The sequence below is a fragment of the Cyprinus carpio genome, chromosome B10 (assembly GCF_018340385.1).
Source record: "Cyprinus carpio isolate SPL01 chromosome B10, ASM1834038v1, whole genome shotgun sequence".
NCBI classification, from domain to species: domain Eukaryota; kingdom Metazoa; phylum Chordata; class Actinopteri; order Cypriniformes; family Cyprinidae; genus Cyprinus; species Cyprinus carpio.
In genome coordinates, this window is record NC_056606.1 from 16,766,738 (window position 1) to 16,792,041 (window position 25,304).

Below are 25,304 nucleotides of genomic sequence, written 5' to 3' on the forward strand. Positions count from 1 at the left end.
CACACACAAGCACACACACACACACACACACACACACATGCACGCACGCACACGCATTCAATCTGATGGTGAATAGTATTATGAAGGTTCTGAAGTTTTTGTTGCATGTTGCTTAAATGTCATACAATAGCCCAATCTCCAATCTGATTGGCTGGATGCTACCCAGTTTCCATGAATCAGAGTGCACAGTTTTTTAAAAATCCACCAGGAAATAAAAGTTATGTTTACAAGGAGCAAGGCTTCTACTGAAACAAAATGTTCACGAGTTATGTTTGAGGCAGTTAATAGCAAGTATATATCCCATTTTATTATCTTTTGGACACATGAAATTCTGTCTATTCACATTTGTCTTTAACTTATAATGTTGCATACTTTGTCTAGTGTTATGCTTTCACAGATTTCAGGTCTACCCACAACTATGTATAATACCATTTTTTTTAAAGAAATTAATACTTTTAATCATCAAGGATGCAATAAATTGCTCAAAAATGACAGTAAAGACATACTGTTGCCAAAGATTTCTATTTCAATGAAATGCTGTTGTTTCGAATGTACAGTTTCCGCAAAAATTTGAAGCAGCACAGCTGTTTTCATCATTACTAATAAGAAATGTTTCTTACATTTTAAATATATTAAAATAGAAAACAATATTTCACATTATTACAGTTTTACTGTATTATTTTATAAAATAAATGCAGCCTTGGTGAACATAGGAGACTTCTTTCAAAAACATTAAAAATCTTACCAACCCCAAACTTTATGTAAGTGTCATGGGTGAAACTCTGAACTGTGATTGGTCCTTTTACCTGTCACTCAGACAGACACTTCCTGTTCAAGTGGGTGGTTCCAACAGAAAAACATGGCCTAAACTTTGACGAGTCAGAAGTCCTACTATGCGAGACTAGCATTAAGGGGTTCATTTATTTAATTTATTCACAAGTTATAATTCTTGAGCATATAAAGAAGGTTGGCTTGCTTTGGGGTTTCTGCTGTCGGATCTAATGAATTCTAGGAGATAAATCTGGGGTGGTGGATGGATCCCGTAAGAATGGTAACAAAGAGTCAGGTAAGCAGCTGTTTAGTATATCCGTGAATGAGATGAACATGCTCCTTGCATTTGAGGGTTTATGACAAAAGACATTCCTTCAAATGCTATGAGAAATGCAAAACATTTAAGAGATCTCCATATCTCCATCTGGATTTTTCTCCAGTTACACTTAAACAAAACTGTCCACTTTGTCAGGTCACTTGTGCTTATTTTCAGAGCATTCATTTGGTCTTGTGCAATAATATTAGAGCAACTGATCTGAAAAACTCAAGCTACACGATCAGGAGTAGATACACCAGTAGATGATGTTGAAGAGAAGATACGCCACTGGAAAGATGATTCTGGAGTATGAGTCAATCATGTAGCTGTTGCTCATTATGAATCTGATGTTTTTTCCGACTGAGCGTTTCCTCCAGAGTCTCGTGCCTTCGGTGGGCGGAGGTTCGGTGGAGGAGGCTCTGGGTGGGATGGTCCGCGTCGTGCTGGGTGTGGTGGGGAGTTCGGGGAAAGGCGATACATCTATGTCATCATGAAAACAGCCGTCGTAGGCCATAGCCTGGGTTGCGTCGTAGGAAACTGGAAGCTTTGGTAGGAAGAGAAATGTGAGAAAGTAAATCTCTGTTACGGAGTTCTAATAACAGTGATAACATTTTTTTTAATATTAATTTGTATTAAAATGATACATTGAAGTCAGTGTAAAATACCATTTACAAATCATTCGATTTGAGCTGTTACTACTGTAAAGCAAAAATAAATTAATAAGGGTTTTCCTTTATTGCAAGAATTTTAATAAAACAAAATGTAATTAATTTTGTTATTGTTTTATTTTGTAACTATTGTTATTATTTTGGCAGAAAGTTGTGTTAGGCCAATTCAATTAAGTTGAAATTGTTTAATTAAATGGCATATTCATTAAATAATAATAATAATAATAATAATTATTATTATTATTATTATTATTTTTTTAAATACATGTTATAATTTAATTACTTTCAAAATTTCTGTTGTATTTTTTGAGAACATAAATAACATAAATAAAAAACTATATGTATGTTTTTTATAAATTAATTACTATTATTGTTATAGTATTTTAGCAGAAACTATGGTTAGCAAGGAACATTTTGTTAGGTCAATGAATTTGTGTTGTCTTTATATAATATAAATATAAATGTATTTTTAATATATTATTTATAAAATTAATACTTTTATTGCATCTCTGTTTATTATTTATTTAGAATCTCTATTATTAAGTTATTTTAATTTTGTTTTACACACACACACACACATATATACATACATTATATATATATATATATAAATACATAATAAAACACTGGCAGGTGGCAGGTCTTAAAATATGGAAAATAAAACCTCAGATGAACAACAACGCGACATATTGCACAGTGTCATTATATATTTAACAAAAATAAAGCCAAAATGGAAAAGCCATGTGTGACAAAGTTAGAACACCCTTACTGTTAACATAAGAATTAAGATGGTAAGTAGCAGTCAGGCTCTGCTAATCAAATGCCTTTGATTTAACTGATCATCAGAAGTGTTGGCAGTTTGCTGGTCTGGAGCCTTCAGGTGTGTGTTAACACAATGCCAAAGAGGAAAGACATCAGCAATGATCTTAGAGAATTTATTGTTGCGGCCATCAATCTGGGAAGATTAAAATTGCCATTTCCAAACAATTTGAAGTCCATCATTATACAGTGAGCAAGTTTATTCATGAGTGGAAGACATTCAAAACAGACAACAATCCTCCCAGGAGTGGCCGTCCCAGCAAATTCCCCCCAAGATCAGACCGTGTAATGTTCAAAGAAATGGAAGACAATCCAAGAAATACACCAAAGACTCTACAGGCCTCAGTTAACATGCTAAATGATAAAGTACATGACAGTACAATTAGAAAAATATGGGACAAGTATGGCATGTTTGGAAGGCTTGCCAGAGGAAAGAAAACTAAAAAAAAACATGGCAGCACAATTTAGGTTTGCAAAGTTGCATCTGAACAAACCATGAGACTTCTAGAACAATGTCTTTTGAACAGACGAGACCAAAGTGGAGATGTTTGGCCATAATGCACAGCAGCACGTTTGGTGAAAACCGAAAGAGCATCTCAGCACAAACACCTCACACATGAAAAGTCTCACATGCTGGTGGAGGGCTGATGATTTTGGGCTTGTTTTGTAGCCACAGGACCTGGGCACCTCACAGTCATTGAATCCACCATGAACTCTTCTGCATCCTGTATTCTAGAGTCAAATGTGAGGACATCAGTCCAACAGCTAAAGCTCAGCCAATATTGGGTCAGGACAACAGGACAATAATCCCAAGAACACCAACAAATCTACAACAGAACGGCTGAAAAGAAACAAATCAAGGTGTTTTAATAACCCAGTCAAAGTGCAGACCTCATCCTGACTGAAATGCTGTGGCAAGAGCTATACAGAAAAGCATGAAATTCAATAGGGTGTCCTAATTTTTTCACATGACTGTATATATATATGTATCAGATGCCATTATTATTATTATTGTTGTTGTATTTTGACAAAAACTATAGTTACCATGGTAAACTTTTGTTTGAATGTGTGTTGCCTTAAAATTACCATAGGGGGGCGATGTGTAGCTTAAAAGTGAAAATTCAATCTTGGTCATAGTTACCAGAGCAAATATCACCATATACAATCTCTGATCAATCCGTGACCCTGACCTTTCCTTTCTGAAGTTTCTTCATCTCTTCCACTGTGGTGAAGTAGTTCACGGCAGCATATTCAATGACCGACAGAAACACAAAGAGGAAACTGGCCCAAAGGTAAATGTCCACCGCCTTCACATAAGACACCTGAGGCATTGACGCTGAGACGCCTGTTATTATAGTTGACATGGTCAACACGGTTGTGATTCCTGTAGCAGATCAAAAGAAACAGAAAGAGAGAGGGCAGAGGAATGAATAAGAAGCGGGTTCATGGGAAACAAAGATAACATGTTAAGAGGAAGTTCATAAGTTCAAGCATAAATATTTCCATCTATTGCATCTCACACAAGAGTCCCTAGCAGAATATGGACGGTCAAATTGGCTGTAAAGGTAAGTAAAGTAAGGTGTGAGGAAATGCATGACATTCAGTACAAATATTCTATAAATTAGTCACTGTTTATTCCAAATTCTGCCACTTCTCTATAGTTCTTCTTAAGAACAACACATTGTGTGGACTGCTTCTTCTATTGTGACTCTCACTGGGCTTGTGTTATGATGTCATTGACGTGTATGAAAAGAGCAACTTCCTGGCTGGGTGTTTAACACCTGTTGGCCAGACTATAATTCAGGGTATTTTTGAGGTAATTTAATTCTATTCTCTCTAAACCGGTTTGTGCTTGTTCCTGGAAAGCATAAGAGAGAACCAGAGAGAACAAAGTAAACACACACAGCTCACTGTTACCAACCCACCTGAGGCGATATTACAGAAACTTCCTGTCACAGGTCTAACGTTAAGATCTGACAGGTTAAATAGGACAAATGAACAGAATATCATTTCTAAACGTATTTCTAGATTCTAAAAAGAGGATATTTCTTCGAGAGGTTTACCTAGAGAGACACGGGCTGGTACGGCTCTCCTGTCGATCCAGAAGGACACCCAGGAGAGCATGACCATTAGCATTGTGGGAAAGTATGTCTGCAGCATGAAGAAGAATATGTGTCTCCTGAGGATGAAGTTTATGTACAGCCTGTTATACCAGCCTGAGAGAAACCGAGAGTATGGGACATTTACAACAGATATGAAGACAAAAATTAAAGAAAGAACAATATTAAACTTTATTACAAATGAAAAAAAAAAAAAAAAAAATCAGAATACACGTGTCCCCATGAATTACTGTTGATATATTTAACAGGATAATGAACTTAGATGCATCATTTTATACATATATAAATATTCAAAAAATAAATATTTATTTTTAATTTTATTTTAATAGTTTCCATTAATCTGTTATTGGCAAAGATCTTCTACCAACCCAAAACACTTTCATGGAAACAGGGTTGAAAGAGAAATATCATGGATAATTTATTTTATTCTTTTTGTTTTATTTTATTTTATTTTATTTAATTTTATTTTTTTGTTTTATTTTATTTTGTTTTATTTTGTTTTGTTTTGTTTTGTTTTAATTTAAACAATTCAAAAGTTTGGGATCAGTAAGATTTTTAAATGTTTTTGTATTATGCTTCTTCTGCTCACTAAGGCAGCATTTATTTGATGAAAAATACAGTAACAACAGTAACATAGCAAAATATTATAGCAATTTAAAAAGACTGTTTTCTGTTTTAATATATTTAAAATGCAATTTATTCCTGTGATGGCAAAGCTGTATTTTCAGCATTATTACTCAAGTCTTCAGTGTCACATGATCCTTCAGAAATCATTCTAATATGGTCATTTGCTGCTCAAAACCATTTCTTATTATTATCAGTGTTGAAAACAGTTGTGAAAAGCACTGCATATATCTAACCATTTCAGTCAAGAATGCTGGGAAATCTAATTTTCTGCACTCTCTGTTGGTTCGCTGTGATCAAGCACATGGTAGTACGGTAATAAAAGCACGCAGGAGGAAATGAAGCACACATACCGGTGCTGCTGTAGAAGGCTAGCCCGAAGGAAGGGTGGAATTCTTCAATAAAAAACTGCGAGAGTGCAATCTCGTCAGTCCTTAATGAATCGTTCCCATTCTTCCAATAGAGCATGAGGTCGTTCTCATTGTAAGCGTCTTCAAGAGAGCAAAAATAAAACGTGGGAAAGGGAGTGGGGAGGTGTGAGACAGCAAACTCTCTTTGAAGATACATGGGCGGCACTCCTCAGAGGAGAGAACACCGAGTATCCAAAACCAGCTCCGCCATCTCTCCTCTGAAGCGGAGGCCCATGTAAATCTGTGTGTCATGGGTGAAAGACACAGAGATATGTAACTTTGAACCAGTTCATCTGTGCAATTATTTTAAATCTGCAACAATGAAGCCTGTATAAATATGACTAAAAAAGGGTTATATGATATACCACTAGCAAGCCAGAAGCATATAAAACTCTACTATTAAAGGAGTAGTTCACCCAGAAATGAAAAATTATGTTCTTTTGTCCATTCCACACATTAGGAAAACTTTTGAAGTATGTTCACGCTGCTCTTTTAACATATAATGAAAACTCAAAGAGCACCACAAAAGTGGTCCATACAACTTGTGTTGTGTATAGTATTTGTTAATATTATCTGAATTAGCTTTTACTTTAATATTCGGTTTTCATTTTTAGTTTAAGTTTTACAATTTTTGTTATGTGCTTTTATTAGTTTTTTAAATAAATATATATATATATATATATATATATATATATATATATATATATATATATATATATATATATATATATATATATATATATATATATATATATATACTGTATATATATATACTGTATATATATATATATATATATATATATATATATATATATTAATTCAGTTTTAGTCATTTTAGTATTGTAACTTTAGCTTTTTTATATTAGATATGTCCCAAGACAACATTTATCATTTTTGTTTACATTTTTTTTTTAAGTTTTAGATTTTAATGAAATATTTATATTTTATTTTATTTTAGCTTTATTTTGGCTACCAAAAACAATTTTTACTAGTTTTATTTAACTGATTCGTGACTTATATTCCAAGCTTTCGAAAAGATCAATAGCTTTGTTTAGCAAACAGCCCATTGTTATAAAATTTTAATATACTGTATATACAGTTTAGTCAGGTTTGAAGCTAATGATACTAAATGCCAAGAAGAATGTGTTTTCACTGAAAATCTATGAACATTTTGTGTGATATGAACCACTTTTTAAATTTGACTTGTCCTGGTAACTGTATACACGAGCATTAAAAGTTTGGGGTTGGTTTTTTGTGTCACATGATCCTTCAGAAATGATTATGCTAATCACAAATATGCTGATTTGGTGCTCAAGAAATGTTATTATTATAAATGTGGAAATCTATTGTGCTCTTTAGTATTTATGTTGAAACCGATACATTTTTTCAGGACTCTTTGAAGAATATAAACTTTCATTTAAAATAGAAATCTTTTGACAAGGCTTTACTGGTAAATTTTCTCAAATTAATGTGTCCTTAATGAATAAAAAAGTATTAATTTCTTCAAAAATAAACATTAGTGTACTTTCATTGTACAAGCTGTGAACATCCTGCAAATGTCTTATTTTTGTGCTCGGCAGAAGAAATGAAGGTGAGTAAACGATGACAGAATTTGTCATTTCTGGGTGAACTATCCCTTAAACACAACAGTAGGCTACATTTAGGATATGTTTACAGGTATACTGAGAGCATTGTGCTTTGACTTATTATTTCCTTGTACTCTGTAAATAGTACTTACTGATGAGTGTACATACACACACACACACACAGACTGTCATACTCACAACTCTCCAGCTCTAGAGAACAGTTCTGTGTGTCTAGAGGAAACCTGCTGAAGTCCATAGAGCAGAGAGCAGTCACTGTGATTCTGCAATTCACAATTCAGTACAGCCTTAATAAATCACTTACAATGAGATTAAAAAAGTCCCTTTAAAATCTTGCAATCATGTGATATTGAGCTTCGCAAAACATCAAATCAAGGAAACAATTCAGGTGAATTGAACTGAAAACTGATCCTGCACATACTGTAAACTGGTTTAGGCACACCTGACCATGCACACATGTCTACACTTGCAGCACATGCTGCTAATTCTTAGACAAAATTCTTGTCCAACTATAGTTCCAAAGTATTTACACGAAAACCACACCTCACTTGTCAGTTAAAGTATATGCGAATTTGGTCATACATCACCCCCCCCCCATGTATATTCTGATCAGTGTTGTCAAAACTAAACTAAACTAAAACTATTAAAACATTTTGTTAATTAAAATAAACCTGAAATAAAATACAAATATTAAATTAAACTTAAGATGAATTAAATGTTTGAATTGCTGCCTTGGCAATTAACTGAAATAAGTTTAAGCTGAATTGCTAAATCCAAAACTGAAATAAACATAAATAAAAACTACTTGAAAACATTCAAATAAATAAATAAATAAAAAACTAAAATGAAAATGAAAATATAGTAGTTTAAAATAAAAAAAGGCAATTCAAAATAATATCTGTAATAGTATAAATAATAACACTTTTTCTGATAGAAAAATTACAGATGTTTCCATACAATGAGAGTTCTTAGTTATGTTGGCAATTAAAAAACAAAACAAAACCTAGAACTAGTATGTATGCACAGCTTATAGGCCATATTTCAAATCTTCTGAAACAATACTATAGCTTTGTTTAATTAATAGACTAAAATGTAAATCGCTATTCACTCATAATCCTCCCCTCCACTGAACAGCTGACCAATGCAACATGATCCCAAAACAAAAGTTGAGTAATATTCATGAACCAAATCGGGTTCTTTTGAAAGAACCAGCCCAAAAGAACAGTCATAAATCAGACTGATCTGGTTCTCAAGTTTAACCCACTGAACAAATCATTCAGTCCACTGTGTGAACTGATTCATCTGGTTCACTAAATAGAATCAGCTCAAAATTATGATTGAATAATGGCTGAGATTTCAGTCTGTTTTTTTTTTTTGGATTGAGTTATTATGAACTGTTGTGGTTTGGAAATAAAAACACAAGGGATATATTTTTTTTGAAACATCAAATTGTGTGTTCCACAGAAAAAAGAAAGTCGTTGTTAAGGTTTATTTTAATGTTAGTTTGGTGGTTTTGTGTACTGCAGAGTTCAGCTCCAACCCTGATCAAACTCACCTACCTGTGATTTTCTAATGATCCTGAAGACACTGATTAGCATGCTCAGGTGTGTTTGATCAGGCTTGGAGCTAAACTATGCAGTGCACTGGCCCTTGAGGGTAAGATTTGAATAACCCTGTCATACAGGTTTGGAACGACAGTAAGTATTGACAGAATTTTTAGATTTGGATGAGCTCTCCTTTCATGACAAACTATTCCAAGTAAAAAGCTGATCTTAAAAATGCCTCAGGGAAACTGCTAGTTTCACATCTGGTCTCAGGAATGCGGCTTCATGCACTACCTTACGCTGTAGAGAATGTTTCCATCTGGATAGACTCTGAGCATGATGTTTTCCATGGTGGTGTCGTGAATGAAAGAACGCTTGGAGTGAACAAAGAAGACGTCTGGCACCCAGATCTTTTTCACCAGCCGAGCGTCAAAAGTTCGGCTTTTGTTATTGCTGGAGGGGAAGGCCAGTCTGTCGTCCTGCCAGTAATGCCTAAGGTACAAGGTCATAGTGAAGTCCTATGCCCACAAAACATATGAAAAAGACTTTGTCAGTTTGCATAAGCCACTCCTTTATACTTTAAATGTCACTGTGTATATATGGTTATAACTGGTGCCATAATTCTCATTGTTCCATTTCTGCAACTTAGGATAAGGAAAAATGAAATAAAGTATATAAAAATAAATTAATGACGCTTGAGTACATAAAGATATGTATGCCAACTGAACATCCCTATGGGTTCAGCATGCTTTTCTGCACACATTCACAGTCTTTGTTGTTTTAACCTTTGCCCTCTGCCTCAGTCGTGAATCCAATCACTTTAAATGGTCGAGGATTTAAGCTTGATGTATGACTAGCACTGGGAGTTGAGGGTATGTAGATCTAACTGAAAGGTTAAAGTTTAAAAGTAATTTATAAAAGAGCAGACACTCACCATATTGACCTCTGAAATGCTGTCAATGCTCTCCACCTGCACATCGATGCCCACTGGAATAGCCGAACCTGGACTCAATGTCACAGATGGAGAAGGAACAGAATTGAGAGAACATGGCAAAAAAAAACAAAATAAATCTCTTTAATATCTCAGTTGTTTCTCTTAGACAGTAATGAGTTCAAATGGTGACCTCACAGTCTTCCGATTCTTATTTTTCAGCTAAGAAAAATTGTATTTGCTTGAGTTTCAGTCAGTGTCTCTAAATACTGTGCTCAGTTTAAACTCAAACATTTACATTCAGACCCATTTAAAATCAAATGACCTGAGCTTTGTTGTTCAGATTAACCTTTTACCTCTATAGGTTTGGCAACCAGAATTGGAGTCATAAAGCAAACCATAAATGACTGATTTTTTTAATGACATTTGGTTACATAAATGGTTCTTGTGTGTGCATCCTTCTGCTGATGATGTACAGGACACCTTACTTAAAAACTTTGAAAGTGTTGCCTGCTATTCAGCACAAAACATAAGGCATGACGAGTGAAGTCTGATTCACATCACAAGCTCTTATGAGCTAGTTTTTTTTAGTGAATCAAAAACATACTGTGCAACCGGTGAAGTCTGATATCTGATTTAAATGTTCCTGTCCTTTCAAGTGAATCATTTATGATTCAGTTGGAGTAGTTTCTCAGTTAATCTGACTCATTTACTAAATCATTAATTGTTCATGTCCAGCTCCCAGAAATCCAGAAAAGACCTAAATCTGTGTAGCTATGGACTTGTTCAAATGGCAAAATATAGTTAAAGATTAGTGTTGTCAAATGTTTAATCGCGATTAATCACATCCAAAATAAAAGTTTTGGTTTACATAATATATGTTTGTGTACTGTTTATTTATCATGTATACATAAACACACACACAGTATATATTTTGAAAATATTGACGTATATACATTTATATATTTATATTACTATATTTTATATTATATATAAATATATTTAATACAGTATATAAACATATTTTTCTTAAATAGATACATGCATGTTTATATTTATATATACATAACAAATATACACAGTACATAATCATATATTATGTACATTTTGAATGTGATTAATCGCGATTAATTGTTTGACAACACTTTTGAAGCTACACATTATGAGTTTTTTCAGTGGTATTTTTAAAATTAAGAATATGTTACCACATTTGTTCCTTGTAGTTTTTTATCTATTGTTGAAATGATGCCACATGTCAACACATGCAGCTGCATCACTGTTTCTAAATATTTCTTCCTCAAATTCAAAAGACTCATTAATCTAACTTTGAAGAAACAACACATTCCTTACAATGTAGCCTATACTGTATGTAACGCTAAACTATCAAATTGCCAACTATTTACTTCTAAGATCTATCAGTGGAAGCCGTAATCAAATCAAATGAGTCAATATTTGTGAAAGAAGGACTATATGCAATTTGCTTTATCATAACAGAATGACATGACAAACGTATGTTTAACTATCATAGTTGTGTCTATCTGCATTAAGCACTCTGCTTGTGCTGGCTGTTTTATTTTTTCAAGGGGACCATAGACACATCAGTTTCTCAACTCACAGCTGCATCACATTAAAAAAAATGCATGCAGACCAGCTGCAATGTCTTTGAACAGAACAGAAGAATTTCAAGTGTCTGATTCTTATCCAATATTGAATCTATTGAAAACATCTAAAAACTCGGATTTTACCACAGAACTTTAAAACCGCTATGAAAAATTCCAGAGAGTTAGTCTGAAAACTAAACTATTACTATAATATTTCAAGAACTGTGTAAAAAAAGGACATTTAATCGACTATCATTGACTAACATAAAGAAATGACATATAAAGTCAAAAAGATGTCTCACGACTCATCACCCACATAAAATCTGAAAAGCAATGTTAAGCTTCCTACAAACAGAGATTTAACTCAGTGCACATGACTCGGTGTGATTATCAGCCTCTCACTGTTTTCAGAGAACCATCATGCTCACCTAATCTGGACTGAAATAAAACTCAATCTCAGTGTTCACATGTAGGGATTAGCAGACAAAATAACAAAAAAGTACCATGGTACTTCCATTTTTGGACATATACCATGTTATTATTTAAAGCACCCTGGAATAATACAATGCTAAACAGTATATCTGTAGCTGACAAATAACATGGACATGAACATACAGTATATGATAACACACAATCATTATAGCTTTCTTACAGAGTCGCTGCTTCACAAATACTTTCACCTTAATGGACCCGAAATCGGATATAGAACAGAAAGTCTCAGACAAGAAGATTATATGATTGAAAAAACAGCATACCACTCTATGTTCTTATTTTAAAAACAGCCGCTGGGATTATAATGCAGATTACTGTGCATATAACACATCTGTCCTCAGTGTATTGTCTGCTTGGCACTGCTACCAATCTGGGTCAGGGTGTTTTTTTTTTTTTTTTTTTTTTGATTTGGACACATTGCATATGACATTCTAACCTACATTTTTGACAATCTCAGCTGCAGAGTCACATTCTGGTCATTTGGCCTACGGTGACTTTTAAAGCTCTTGATCTTGAGTTCAGCCAGTGTAACAGAACACACTGCTTTACCCTGTTCTTTGAGTTTTCACAGTGAACATATACTAGCAAATAACAGCAGCAAGTATGCAAGATATCTCTATATCAGCACAGCATGTTTCATACAAACTTAGCAGCTTAAAAGCATGCAAGAATGAGATTTTCAGAGAATATAGTGTTCTGTATAATATTATTTTACAGAAAAGATCTATATATTTATATAGATTTTCATCTGACATTTATGGTAATTTCCTGCTGCTTGCATAATAGTGATCATTTTAATTGCTGGCATAGTGTGACGTGTGTGATCGCCATCAGAAAAAGCATCACGATTCCCATCAGCAGATTTTTGGGTAATCACATCATCGTTTCTCTTTTTTTCCTCTCTCTCCATCTCCTGAAATTATCCCAGCTGTCCTTGCAGTGCCTCTCTGTGCTGTATTAGTGCTGTTGTTGTATGTCACACCATGTATTCACACCAACTGTGTGGAACGAGCTTGCATTCCCAAGGCAATATCATTCAAATCAACCATCAAGACACCAAGATAACACATGATGCTTGAAATGTATGAATGCAACAGGTATTTATTTTGAAAATACAACCGCAAGTAATTCATAAGTGGCTTTTGAATGGAAAGATTTCCTCACCTCCAAAACCAGGCCTCATGGCAAAATCGTGATCTTCAATTCGCAAGAGCTGCTCTGATTTAATCAGCAGAGATTTGGTGCTGTCAGACTTCTTCGTTTTAAAGTCTATTCGTCTGTTTGAAAAGAGACAAAATGGGGATTTTTTTTTTTTAAAATAATGTAACAGACATAAACAATAACATACACAAAGATATGTTTGGGTTAAAAAACAGCACTGACCAAAGCTAGAAATTTGAAAGAGTGGGATGTTTAGAGAAATTAATTTCAACTTTAGTATGCAGCAATCCAGAAAGCAGTTTTTGGTAATACTTTTATATATAATGCACTATATAAGTATTTTAAATGCATTATTGTGCCTTGTAATGCACCTTATAAATGCATGAATAATTGTAATCACAGTCATAATACATTATAATACTCTGTTCATTGCTTTTAGAAAGTATCATTTAAATCATTTACACATTTAGACCGTATCAAGTATATATTAAAACACATAGTAACCAGCCAATATGTTACAAGGAATCTGCAAATATCACAATGCATTTTAACTTGGGTTACAATTATTTATGAACAGTTATAATGCATTTTAACATGCATTATAAATCTTTATAATGCATAATACATAAAGTGTTCAACAGTTTCTTACTCTCTTGAGACATCTTTTTAATCAAAAGCTAGCAATACAATCAGTCGCTGGCTAAATAAATATGCCTCTTATTAAAATATTTTGCTTCATATTTTAATTTGGCCTAGGTCCTTTCCAGGTGCCAATTCTGTACCAAATGAGTCCCACTAACTAACTAATACAATTAATAAGATAATATTCACATAATTTCATAGATTTAACTCTGTCCAACCTTTTTGATATCATATATCAGGGAATGCAAGTTTCTCTTTGTCAGTATTTTAATATGTTTCTGTCATATTATATTATGTTCACACTTGTATTGACCACAACAAACTCAATAGTTAAACTCCAGTAAACTATTGCAATAATGTAGCACCTTAAGACTTAGCTCAGGGATACGTTTTTATTTTATTATATTTAATAATAAAATATTATTTATATATATATATTTATATATATATATATATATAAATCAAATTTAAAAAATTGTAAAAATAGGGCACATTGCACTATAATAATATGAAGAAATTGTCCTGATTCATTAAAGAAATTTTTTTTTTTTTCCAATTCATGGAAGAAAAAAAGAAAATACTTTTCTGAAACTCTCTGCTTCAAATGGCACTGTTACCTGAGAATGACCTCCCTCTGGATCAGTACTAAAAGACTAAATAGATATCCAGTGCTGTTTTTGTTGTTTACCGCATATACCCAGCTCAACCATGAGCTCTAATTACAGAGTTCCCTTATCCACAATTAATTACACCTTCAAACACACGCAATCCAACATCTCCAAAGTGCAGGTCAAAACACAGCACAGGGCTTCAAATAAACCCTTACACATCAATCCACAGGGCCGAGACCACAATAAATGAGACCAAGAGTGTAAACAGGCTGACACGGGTATTTAAATTAAACAGAATGGAGCTGATTGATTATATACAAAGCAACGTTCCGACTACCAGAGCATTCTGCAAATGCATTTAGGAGCAGGCAAAAGCATCCTCACCCTCCATGTTTGTGCCGTGTGTTTTCTCCCAGGTAGACTTCCTTGTGCCTGCGCTGGTTTTGCGTGTTGCTTCCTTTGAGAAGGACGACGGGCAACAGCCAGGCCAGGCACATCAGCCTCAGTACAGAGAGAGCAAAGTTCATGACCGAGTCCTGAGCTCCAGGATCTGATGCAGGGAGAAATAGAGAGACGATGTGGGATCAGTCTAACTCTCCAGAGTTCCTTACCCAGCATCCTTTCCATCTCGTAGTGCCGGCCATTCCGACACAGAAAAGGCCCTTAGATCCACACCGGGCAGCAAATGTTTCACAGTCTCTGCTTTTGTGCATGTGTGTTAGTGTGTGTAAGGCTGGCGGTCTTCATTTCCCACCCTGCCTAAAAGTCTGTCTGCTCTTCTGACCATGTCCTCCTCTCTCCGATTAAAACCAAATATCAATTTATTTCTATAATGACAAAGGAATGACATTAATTCCTCTCTAATCTTCTTACATGCAGCTGCTGAAATCTTTCAGTAACCTATAAACTCCACGGGGAAGGGGAAGGGGAGGTGCATCACAACCAGAGCTAACTCTACCATCAGGTTGGCTAAAAAAAGCAACTAGCCCTCTTTTTTGTGAATTGTATCCGAGAATTTTTCCTTTAGAATCAAATGCATTGCTAAGACAGACAGCTTGTTCAACTTGCTGACAGAATAAATCTATGCTAACATGTTGATCATGCTAATATGAGGATTTGGTGCTCTTAAACATTTCTTATTATTATCAGTGTTAAAAATTGTATTGTTTTGTGTAATATTGCTAAGCTAAATAAGTAAGATGCTAAAGAATCATTTACTGATCTTCCCATGTCTGCCAACGGAAACTTAGGACATTGTTATTAGTCTTATATGTTTATTGAGTCTTCAACATTCTGATTAAACTCTAGCTGTAAATGAAGCATAGCATAGCAGTGAATTTCTGTAATTGTACGTGTCTGTACAGCTAAATAGGTGTCATGCTGCTATTAGCTATTGATGTGTAGATCCTCCTGCAGGCTAATCTGTGAGACAGATCTTAACTCGCTTCATGGAGGATTACAGAAAAAGTCATGAAGAACATCAAGAGATGACAGAGAGATGAAAAGAGAGGTGCAGAGGGAGACAGAGCAGGGATGGGAGAGAAAAAGAGAGGCTTACTTTAAAAGACATCTAGACAGTTGCTACCGTGTTCAGTAATAGACAAAAAAGTATATAAATACTTTTCACAAAAGGTGTTTAATATAAAGTTATTAAATCTAGATCTAACATTACTCATTATATAATATATAAATTATATGCAAATAAGTGTTGCACAATAAATGTCAGAATAGTTTATGATTATTTCACTCTGTAGCAATTAATATTTCTGGTGGATTTTGATATTTTTAAATTGAAAGTCTTTGTTTGGGACAAGGGCAAAACAAAAACACATGATTAAAAAAAAAGTATCCAATAGTTTTAATAACGGGGTTGGGGGGGGGGGGGGTAAACCTATTATTCATACAAGTACAAGAAAGGGGAATAAAGGAGAGACAGTCAGATTCTAAACAATATTCGATTTGAGTATCTGATGAAACACAGTGGCACACAATCAATAATAAAATTGGAGCCAGCAGAAGAGTAATCCTAGAGCAGTAACATGCTCCTCTAATCCAGGATTAGAGTCTGATTGAGGACACAGAAGAGTGCTGGCATCTGAGGGAGACCAGCACGTGCCTCAGTGCATCTAGAGGAAGCTGCTATTTACACTCAACCAGGATCATCCTTCCCTATTCAGATCATTAATCATTATAAGAAGGATATAAAAAGCTGCTTCGCAATCACAGCGAAAGGGTAGTTTCCACAGTCACACTTCATCTTAGTTTATCAACACAAATTCTATAAACATCCCCTTGTGGACAAATACTGTATGACAGGAGCGCTAATAGCCTGTTTTGATCACAAAACTTTGATATAGCTATTAGTGTGCTGATATTTGAACATAAATGTCCACTAAATGAATGTTTGCACTGTAATTTCAAGGAATCCTTTTTTTCTGTCTCTAGTCTACATTAAAAATGAGAAAAAAAAACTAAATCATATTTTGACGTCCTATACTGTATATCTAAAACACATCTACTTATATTTTTACAACAATATGGTGTGAAAACAGAAAAATGAATGAGACAAATCACATCGCTTAATATGGTGGATTTAAGGATTCAAAGGATTCAAATGAGACTATTGTAATCAGACTTGACAAATGTTATTGAAAAACATAAACATGGAGATTTCGATGGTTCCCACTCGGCTCGGGGGCGTGGCCAAGTGAATGGACTTGCTCCAATAAGGATTTGCTTTGAATTGAATTTAAAGTAGCCTAAGGTTTTTTGTTTGTTTGTTTTTTAGGATGCAAAACTTATGTAAACATAATATGAAGTGTGCAATTTTAATAAAATATAAAGCACTTTTTAAAAAGTTTGTCAACTCGACTTAAGAAAACCTGATCAGAAAGTTTAAAGTAGTTTTAAAAGCTTGATGTTTAAATATTTTAAGGCCATACAGTCTAGCATTAAAATAGATAGATAGTCTGAACAAATGGATCAGATTGCATCAGTTGCAATGAAATTGCAAACAGTCATTCTTTGGATATAAAAACCAAACTGCATTTGTGTGCAGTGTGATTGAAGCCAAGAGGAATGCATTTACTGCCATGTCATCAAACACATTGACCACACTTCTTCTGCAGCCTGCAGGCCCTCGATCAGCTCAGGCAAGAAAAGCACTTTCTCACATCTCAAGTCTGTGCATTTGGCGAGCCTGTATGGTTGGTATGACAACTTGCACCTGTCAAAGTCTGCAAATACTGCAAGTTTAAACTCCTTCTAAGCATGATGCATCTGTTGGAGCTGAGTGTGGAATGCCAAGCAGAATAATGTACTGGGCCATCTACAGGGCTCCTTTCAGGAAGGAAACGACTGTTTTATGTTCTGACGTCATAAGAACCTTTACTAACCATCGGGGTTACTGCAATCCACCACTAGTTAAGTACACATGCTTACTGCACTCTTTGGCAAATTTGGCAAGAAGGTTGCAAGGACGTTTGAAGCATGTCTATATTTAGCAAACCCTCAACAAAGAGCAAGGTGTTGATAAAAGACCTAGCGCCTCAGAAAGGTTGGCCTGTAGGGATGTGGGAAGGTTATGGTGAAGTAGCCGGAGTACGTGGTAGGCGTTAAAAGGTTTCAGCTGCCATTTAGTGACTCATGATCTATGAAAGAGGCGTGGAAACCTGTCTACCCACTCTCTCTCTCTTTCTTGCTCCTCCTCTGTCATTCATACCCACAGCAAGTTCACAGCACAGCAGAGCCAATATTCAAAAGTCACCTAGGAACTTTCTCTGTTTCTCTTTTTGTTTTGTTTTTTATATTCACAAAGACTCTCATTCAGGTGGAACCAGGGGGTACTTCTTTTTTTTTTTTTTTTTTTTGCCTGTCTGTGAAGCAGCAAAGAGGAACAGGGTCTGATTACGTTCCTGAGAGAGACTCTTTGAAGAGTCTCATCTTCTAAGCAGTTTTCTTTCAGTCTACGCTTCCCGTTTAGTTCCACACGTCTTACTTTGCTTCAGTACTTTGTTTGTGAGGGAGAATGTCAAGGACCCACAATGGCGCTTGTGTTGTTTTATGGATTTTTTCCTTAGTGGCGTGTAAGGTTCCAGGTAAGATGAACTTTTATTGTTATTTTTTTTCTGAAACTTTTTTGCACATTTATTTTTTATTTATTTGAAAGAATACCACTTTCCATGAACAAATCAAACAATTCAAAGTTCTTAACTGATCATCTGGAGTGAGTGATTTATTTTACTTTTTACTCTCAATCTGCTTTGATTTCAGTACCTGCCACTTTCAGCTAGGCCACTTTTTATCAATTCATGTTTGTATGTCACAGTTGCCAGGCTACAAAGATGCCAGGAAAGACTTGCAGTACATTATGAATATACCTTATTATGTAATTCAAGTGGATGGAATAAAGTATCAATGTTGGCAAGATCATCCACAGACATCTGTTTTCTAGTTATTAGGTAGTTCCTCCTTAGGAATTCTTTCCAGAGCTGGAAAAGTGTTATTTGTTACCCATCATGACTGCTTTAGATGGAAATTTTAATAGGTGCAGGTAGTGTTATTTTAGTATTATTTATTAATGAGCTTTTTATATTTTCAGTTTCCATTTTAATTTTAGTTTAACTTTTATGATTTTTTTCTCCAAATGTTTCTATTAATTTTTACATCAATTTTAGTAATTTTAGTACTTCAGCCTAAACTTATGCATTTCAGTTGCCAAAGCAAGATTTAGAATTCTGAAGTTTTTCATCTAAAATGTATAGTTTTATTTTAACTTTATTTCAATTACCAAAATTATAATAGTTTTAATTTATATTTGAGTTATTTTTTAGTTAACAATAACGAGAAATCAAAGCACATGCACACACACACCTGTGCAAAAATGCAAAGTGCATGTGAATTAAAACAGATGAACACGAGCAAACATTTCAGCACACTGTTATCTTCAGTGCTTTCAGTGTAAAAATTAGATTTTAAACTAAAATATAAATAAAACTTTTACAATAATAAAAACTATTATAAAATTTATTCTATTTATGAACCTGCCAGTTTCAAATGTGCATTATTCCAGCAATAGATCATCGGCCAAACTGAAAGGATGCCAGGAAAGATGAATCCTCATTATAAATATACCTTATTATGTAATTAAAGTGGATGCTACTCTTAGATCTCAAGTGGAGGCAGAATTTCAGCTAATGGGTTTTTGCCCCCCACCCCCTGTAATAGAGTCTGCGAGTGAAGGAGATGAGTGAGTCTGCTAGAATTCACTCTGGCCAGTCATTTGTGACCTACACGGTCACTGTGAATTTTTCAACAAACCTCTCTGAGGACTCTCTGTAATAGATCTAGACTAGGAAAGGAAAGTGTTGCATGTAAGACTTCAAGATAAGATAAGAAACAGTTGTAAAACCACAACTGTTCCAGTACACTATAACCGTGTTTGTTGAGGATTTTGGCACACTTAAAGATGCGATCAATGCTGATCAATCTGTAGATAAAGATATAATCTGGTGCAATCTCAGACTTGCAATGCACAACCGTGTCACAACATAAAGGTCAACGCTGTCATACACTCTGCCGCTGCTCTGTTTATTTTGTATTTATAGCCAAACAATCTTCTGATAAGGTGAGTGTGTTGAACTCTAAACAATCACAGTCATGAGTGGTCATTATTGATAAATGTCCTCTTAGAGTGATGTTATGGGTGAACACACAATTGTAATCACTCACAGAAAAGGCCAGACAGCAAATAGGGGCAGCAGAACTCACTTTGTTCTGAGAAAAAAGGAGGCAGACATACTGGTGTTCATATTTGTACACATGCACACCCACGCAGCATGTGGTTAGGAAGCTGGGGGTACACATATGCATATGACAAACAATGTTGCCAACATAGCGATTTTGTTACTAGATTTACATTAAAATCTACCTGCCTTTAGCAGCTGCCCCTGAAAGTTAGCAATCAGCACTGATGACAAACCTAATAGTCCAGCTGTCTTATCAGCAAAATTTTAAAAAGATGTTTCAGTACTAAGGGGCTTATGGTTTTTAAATGGTAAATTTGCAGGCATCTCAGTGTATGATCATTGTATTAGATCACAGACCTTGAGAGGAAATGATATAACTAAAATAATTTATTTGTAAATGTTGTATTATTTGGTGTTTTGTTATATAATGCTAATGCATTCATGTATTTAATTTTTTAAGAAGTTAAAAGCTATAAAAAAGCTATATAAGTTATATAAGATCTGCCTAAGGTCTATAAATCATTTTTGTACATGCAGGAATATCTGAAAGCTTTTTTGTTGATTTGCAGAAGTTCGTGTGACCTGCATCTTCTCTATGGACTGTATTCTTCCTTGCTCTTTCACACCTACTAATGGTGATGTGAACATCCAATGGTTCCAGCAGAAGGCGCTCATATTCAGTTCAGAGCCGACGGGACAGAGGTTCAACCATGCCAACATGTCTCTTTTCAGCGATAGCGTCTCTGAGGGAAACGCATCACTGCTTGTGAAACAAGTAGATAAGAGGAGTAAAGGAAGCTACAAATGTGTGGTCAACAATGTAACTGTGACATATGTTGTTGCATCAGTGGAAGGTTTGTTTCTTGGAGGAATACTTTGATTTATTTTAAATGTATTAGGTACCGAGTGTTTTTGTGTTTAATGAGTGAGTCATCGATTCAAGTCGACCCAAACAGGTTAATTTACACAAATTTCCTCAGCTTAGTTTATTTAAGTAACATAGGTTACATTTATCGTCTTTTATTTAGTTAGCTGGCCGTTTTTTTTTTTTTTTTTTGCTTCATCTGAAGCACAAATCTATCTATCTACAAACCCAATTCCAAAAAAGTTCTGACACTGTACAAATTGTGAGTAAAAAATAATGGAATAATTTACAAACCTCATAAACTTATATTTTATTCACAATAGAATATAGATAACATATCAAATGTTGAAAGTGAGACATTTTGAAATGTCATGCCAAATATTGGCCCGTTTTGGATTTCATGAAAGCTACATATTCCAAAAAAGTTGGGACAGGTAGCAATAAGAGGCCGGAAAAGTTAAATGTACATGTAAGGAACAGCTGGAGGACCAATTTGCATCTTATTAGGTCAATTGGCAACATGATTGGGTATAAAAAGAGCCTCTCAGAGTGGCAGTGTCTCTCAGAAGTCAAGATGGGCAGAGGATCACCAATTCCCCCAATGTTGTGGCGAAAAATAGTGGAGCAATATCAGAAAGGAGTTTCTCAGAGAAAAATTGTAAAGAGTTTGAAGTTATCATCATCTACAGTGCATAATATCATCCAAAGATTCAGAGAATCTGGAACAATCTCTGTGCGTAAGGGTCAAGGCCGGAAAACCATACTGGATGCCCGTGATCTTCGGGCCCTTAGACTGCACTGCATCACATACAGGAATGCTACTGTAATGGAAATCACAACATGGGCTCAGGAATACTTCCAGAAAACATTGTCGGTGAACACAATCCACCGTGCCATTCGCCCGTTGCTGGCTAAAACTCTATAGGTCAAAAAAGAAGCCATATCTAAACATGATCCAGAAGCGCAGGCGTTTTCTCTGGGCCAAGGCTCATTTAAAATGGATAGTGGCAAAGTGGAAAACTGTTCTGTGGTCAGACGAATCGAAATTTGAAGTTCTTTTTGGAAAACTGGGATGCTATGTCATCTGGACTAAAGAGGACAAGGACAACCCAAGTTGGTATCAGCGCTCAGTTCAGAAGCCTGCATCTCTGATGGTATGGGGCTGCATGAGTGCGTGCGGCATGGGCAGCTTACACATCTGGAAAGGCACCATCAATGCTGAAAGGTATATCCAAGTTCTAGAACAACATATGCTCCCATCCAGACATCGTCTCTTTCAGGGAAGACCTTGCATTTTCCAACATGACAATGCCAGACCACATGCTGCATCAATTACAACATAATGGCTGCATAGAAGAAGGATCCGGGTACTGAAATGGCCAGCCTGCAGTCCAGATCTTTCACCCATAGAAAACATTTGGCACATCATAAAGAGGAAGATGCGACAAATAAGACCTAAGACAGTTGAGCAACTAGAAGCCTGTATTAGAAAAGAATGGGACAACATTCCTATTCCTAAACTTGAGCAACTTGTCTCCTCAGTCCCCAGACGTTTGCAGACTTTTATAAAAAGATGAGGGTATGCCACACAATGGTAAACATGACCTTGTCCCAACTTTTTTGAGATGTGTTGATGCCATGAAATTTAAAATCAACTTATTTTTCCCTTAAAATGATACATTTTCTCAGATTAAACATTTGATATGTCATCTATGTTGTATTCTGAATAAAATATTGAAATTTTAAACTTCCACATCATTGCATTCTGTTTTTATTCACAATTTGTACAGTGTCCCAACTTTTTTGAAATCGGGTTTCTATCTATCTATCTATCTATCTATCTATCTATCTATCTATCTATCTATCTATCTATCTATCTATCTATCTATCTATCTATCTATCTATCTATCTATCTATCTATCTATCTATCTATCTATCTATCTATCTATCTGTCTATCTTTTATTTTTCATTTGATGTCTTCCAGCTCCCATCAGGACAGTCTCCATTGACATCAGTCCCTCTGGGCTGATTCAGTGCTCTACTAAAGACGTCTATCCAGCACCGGTGGTGCAGTGGAGCACAGAACCCAGGTTAAGTCATGCCCTGCAGCCCATCACCCACATGGCTCCTGGTGGAAAGAGCCTCTTTACAGTAGAGAGCATCCTAAAACAGCAAAACAACAGCCTTGATTATATTTATGTGTGTAACATCACCTCTAAATACGGCACGCACACACGGACAGCTTCACTACAACTGCAAGGTAAAACTTGATCAAGTTGTAATGTGCAAAAAAGTGATATATGCTGCGGTATGTTTTAAATGTGCATAATACCAATGTTTTCTCATGTACATCTCAGAAATTACCAGCTCTGAAGGGAAAGACCTGGTTATTCCATGTAAGGCTCCTAAGAAACTTCAGTCCTTCTCTCTCGTCTGGACTTTTATGACAGCAAACAAAACCACAGATATCCTCACGTATGACACCCAGACTCATAAATCCAAAAGCTTCTGGAATAATGCAGAACTAAAGGAGGACAACGCATTGAAGGGAGACGTTTCACTAACACTGGAGAACACTGTTGGCTTAGAACATTCTGGAATCTACACATGTGCCTTCTCAGGAGCAGAGACACGGCATCTGATACAGAGCCGTGTTGTTATTACATCCGCCAGGCAGGAGAAAGGTATCCACTGATCCATGAACTCATCCATCCATTAATTGATCTGTTGGACCAAACCTAGAACTCATTTCCTGCCAAAACATTGGGGCAGTGCACGTTTTAACACCAACATCTGTCTTGAATTAACACTTCTGTTCTCTTTTTTTTCTCTGTAGGTTTTGTTAGATATAATCTGTGGATGTTGGGTATCGTCGTAGGATTAATCGCTCTTCTTGCTCTCACTTTAGTTATAAAAAGATACAGAGGTAATAATGTGAACAAAACTCAATCCATAATAATTAATCTGCATAAGAGTGTTAAGTGGTTCACACAAAAATTTATATTTTGTTTATGTGTGCAGCAAAATCAAAAAGAAATCAAGAAAGCGCTCAAGAGGATGCGGAAATGCAAAGCATGAACCCAGGTATAGTCCAGTCATCTTGTTTTATTTTTATTTTTATATTTAATCATATAAGAACCCAGCCATGTAAATTCCATTTAAATGAAACTGAGTGTTTTCCTTTTGTCTTTCATAGACAAAACATCAGAAGAGCCAGAAGCTGGAAATAAACTAATGACACAGCCTTCAGCTTCTCACAGTTAGCCACGGAAAGAAGAAAGGATAATATTATGAGAAGGAAACCAGTTAATGGGACTTTATTTCTATGCAGTCTGATTATTTGTGAGAAAACAATTTGTCATCCAGGAAAATGTCACGAGAAAATGTTTGATATATTTGTAATGGTACTTTGATTAAATATTTTCCCATAATTTATTCTGAAAAAAAGTAAAATATAAAAAATATATATATTATTTGTCTGTATTTTATCATCAATTTTCCATAAACCTCATACTGGCAATATAAATAGCAATTATTACACTACTGCTCAAATGTTTGGGATCAGTAAGTACAGTAACTCCAACATTTTGATTGGTAGTGTTTTTAATAATTATCATCTCTTATCAACCACAACACGACACATGCATGCACAGACCACACCAGTCCACTTCAAGGTTTAAACTCAGTGATTTGTTCTTTTCTCTTCATCCTCTGCTTAACTGTACCTGTTACATGGCCAGACCAGTTCTGGTCACTATATGTCCACTCATGCACCAGCTGGTTAATCATTCACCGGTTTAATTGATGTCCACAAGGGTCTTTCTCTCCCCCTTTCTCACGGGCACACACTCTCAGGTCACATGCACTTGCACAGGGACACAGATTGTGGCATCTCAGAAAATTGACCAGAACGTGTGGCATATTCTGACTGTCATGGAACTTTTGTGTCTGTGTGCTGCATTTCTGCTTTTTCTTAGGACTTGGGTATCTGGTATCATCATTACTAAAGGTAAGGCCACATACGGCTCATTTTTGAGATGAACTGTTTCTCCTCTAATGGAAAAACGGAATGAAAATGACCATCCCTGTCTTGTGGGAAAGTCTCTACATTTTTTTTTTAGTTGTGTTTTCTTGAAATATAAAATTTATTAAAAATAAAAATATATAAAATATATACAATTAACAAAAATACATAAATGGATGTAAAATGCATATATTTATTTATATTCTATAAAATAAATATAAATCTAAAAAGTCTGTACATGCTCTGTAATGTTTTAGTTGTGTTCATGTTGAAGTATAAAATATTAACGCACAAGGTGTTTTTTTTTTACTGTAATGTATAATATAATTGTTTAATTTATGATATTAAAGTCT

The 25,304-nt window shown here is 35.1% G+C and overlaps 2 protein-coding genes across 5 annotated transcripts; one reads left to right on the forward strand and one right to left on the reverse strand.

Moving 5' to 3' along the window:
- The first annotated feature begins 682 nt into the window (after positions 1 to 682).
- Positions 683 to 24,398, forward strand: hhla2a.1 (HERV-H LTR-associating 2a, tandem duplicate 1). 2 transcript variants are annotated; one of them, XM_042732925.1, is made up of 7 exons: positions 683 to 1,066; positions 20,631 to 20,915; positions 22,912 to 23,187; positions 23,285 to 23,611; positions 23,764 to 23,853; positions 23,949 to 24,011; positions 24,124 to 24,398. In XM_042732925.1, exons 2-7 carry the CDS (start codon positions 20,657 to 20,659, stop codon positions 24,189 to 24,191), a joined length of 1,083 nt encoding a protein of 360 aa, XP_042588859.1. In that variant the 5' UTR covers positions 683 to 1,066; positions 20,631 to 20,656; the 3' UTR covers positions 24,192 to 24,398. The 2 variants fall into 2 exon arrangements, with proteins under 2 accessions (XP_042588859.1, XP_042588858.1); XM_042732924.1 differs by lacking the exon at positions 683 to 1,066 and adding an exon at positions 17,853 to 18,411.
- Positions 1,066 to 15,136, reverse strand: LOC109097661 (gamma-aminobutyric acid receptor subunit rho-1-like). Of its 3 annotated transcripts, none has more exons than XM_042732921.1 (9): positions 14,699 to 15,133; positions 13,065 to 13,177; positions 9,811 to 9,878; positions 9,171 to 9,394; positions 7,513 to 7,595; positions 5,672 to 5,809; positions 4,638 to 4,790; positions 3,765 to 3,958; positions 1,066 to 1,631 (listed from the first exon to the last, which is right to left on the reverse strand). In XM_042732921.1, exons 1-9 carry the CDS (start codon positions 14,839 to 14,841, stop codon positions 1,329 to 1,331), a joined length of 1,419 nt encoding a protein of 472 aa, XP_042588855.1. In that variant the 5' UTR covers positions 14,842 to 15,133; the 3' UTR covers positions 1,066 to 1,328. The 3 variants fall into 3 exon arrangements, with proteins under 3 accessions (XP_042588855.1, XP_042588856.1, XP_042588857.1); XM_042732923.1 differs by having other exon boundaries at positions 1,519 to 1,631; positions 3,716 to 3,958; XM_042732922.1 differs by lacking the exon at positions 5,672 to 5,809 and having other exon boundaries at positions 14,699 to 15,136.
- Positions 24,399 to 25,304: the final 906 nt, after the last annotated feature.

What these genes read in the sequence shown, in the direction of transcription:
- LOC109097661 (XM_042732921.1), bottom strand. Translation starts at nt 14,841, where the DNA reads ATGAACTTTGCTCTCTCTGTACTGAGGCTGATGTGCCTGGCCTGGCTG. An exon ending in TTCTCTAGAGCTGGAGAGTT is followed by an intron (nt 5,810 to 7,512) that starts GTGAGTATGACA and finishes GCTCTCTTGAAG; the next exon opens with ACGCTTACAATGAGAACGAC. An exon ending in ACCAGCCCGTGTCTCTCTAG is followed by an intron (nt 3,959 to 4,637) that starts GTAAACCTCTCG and finishes GATCTGCTACAG; the next exon opens with GAATCACAACCGTGTTGACC.
- hhla2a.1 (XM_042732924.1), top strand. Translation starts at nt 18,342, where the DNA reads ATGTCAAGGACCCACAATGGCGCTTGTGTTGTTTTATGGATTTTTTCC. An exon ending in ATCCGCCAGGCAGGAGAAAG is followed by an intron (nt 23,612 to 23,763) that starts GTATCCACTGAT and finishes TTTTCTCTGTAG; the next exon opens with GTTTTGTTAGATATAATCTG. An exon ending in AGTTATAAAAAGATACAGAG is followed by an intron (nt 23,854 to 23,948) that starts GTAATAATGTGA and finishes TTATGTGTGCAG; the next exon opens with CAAAATCAAAAAGAAATCAA.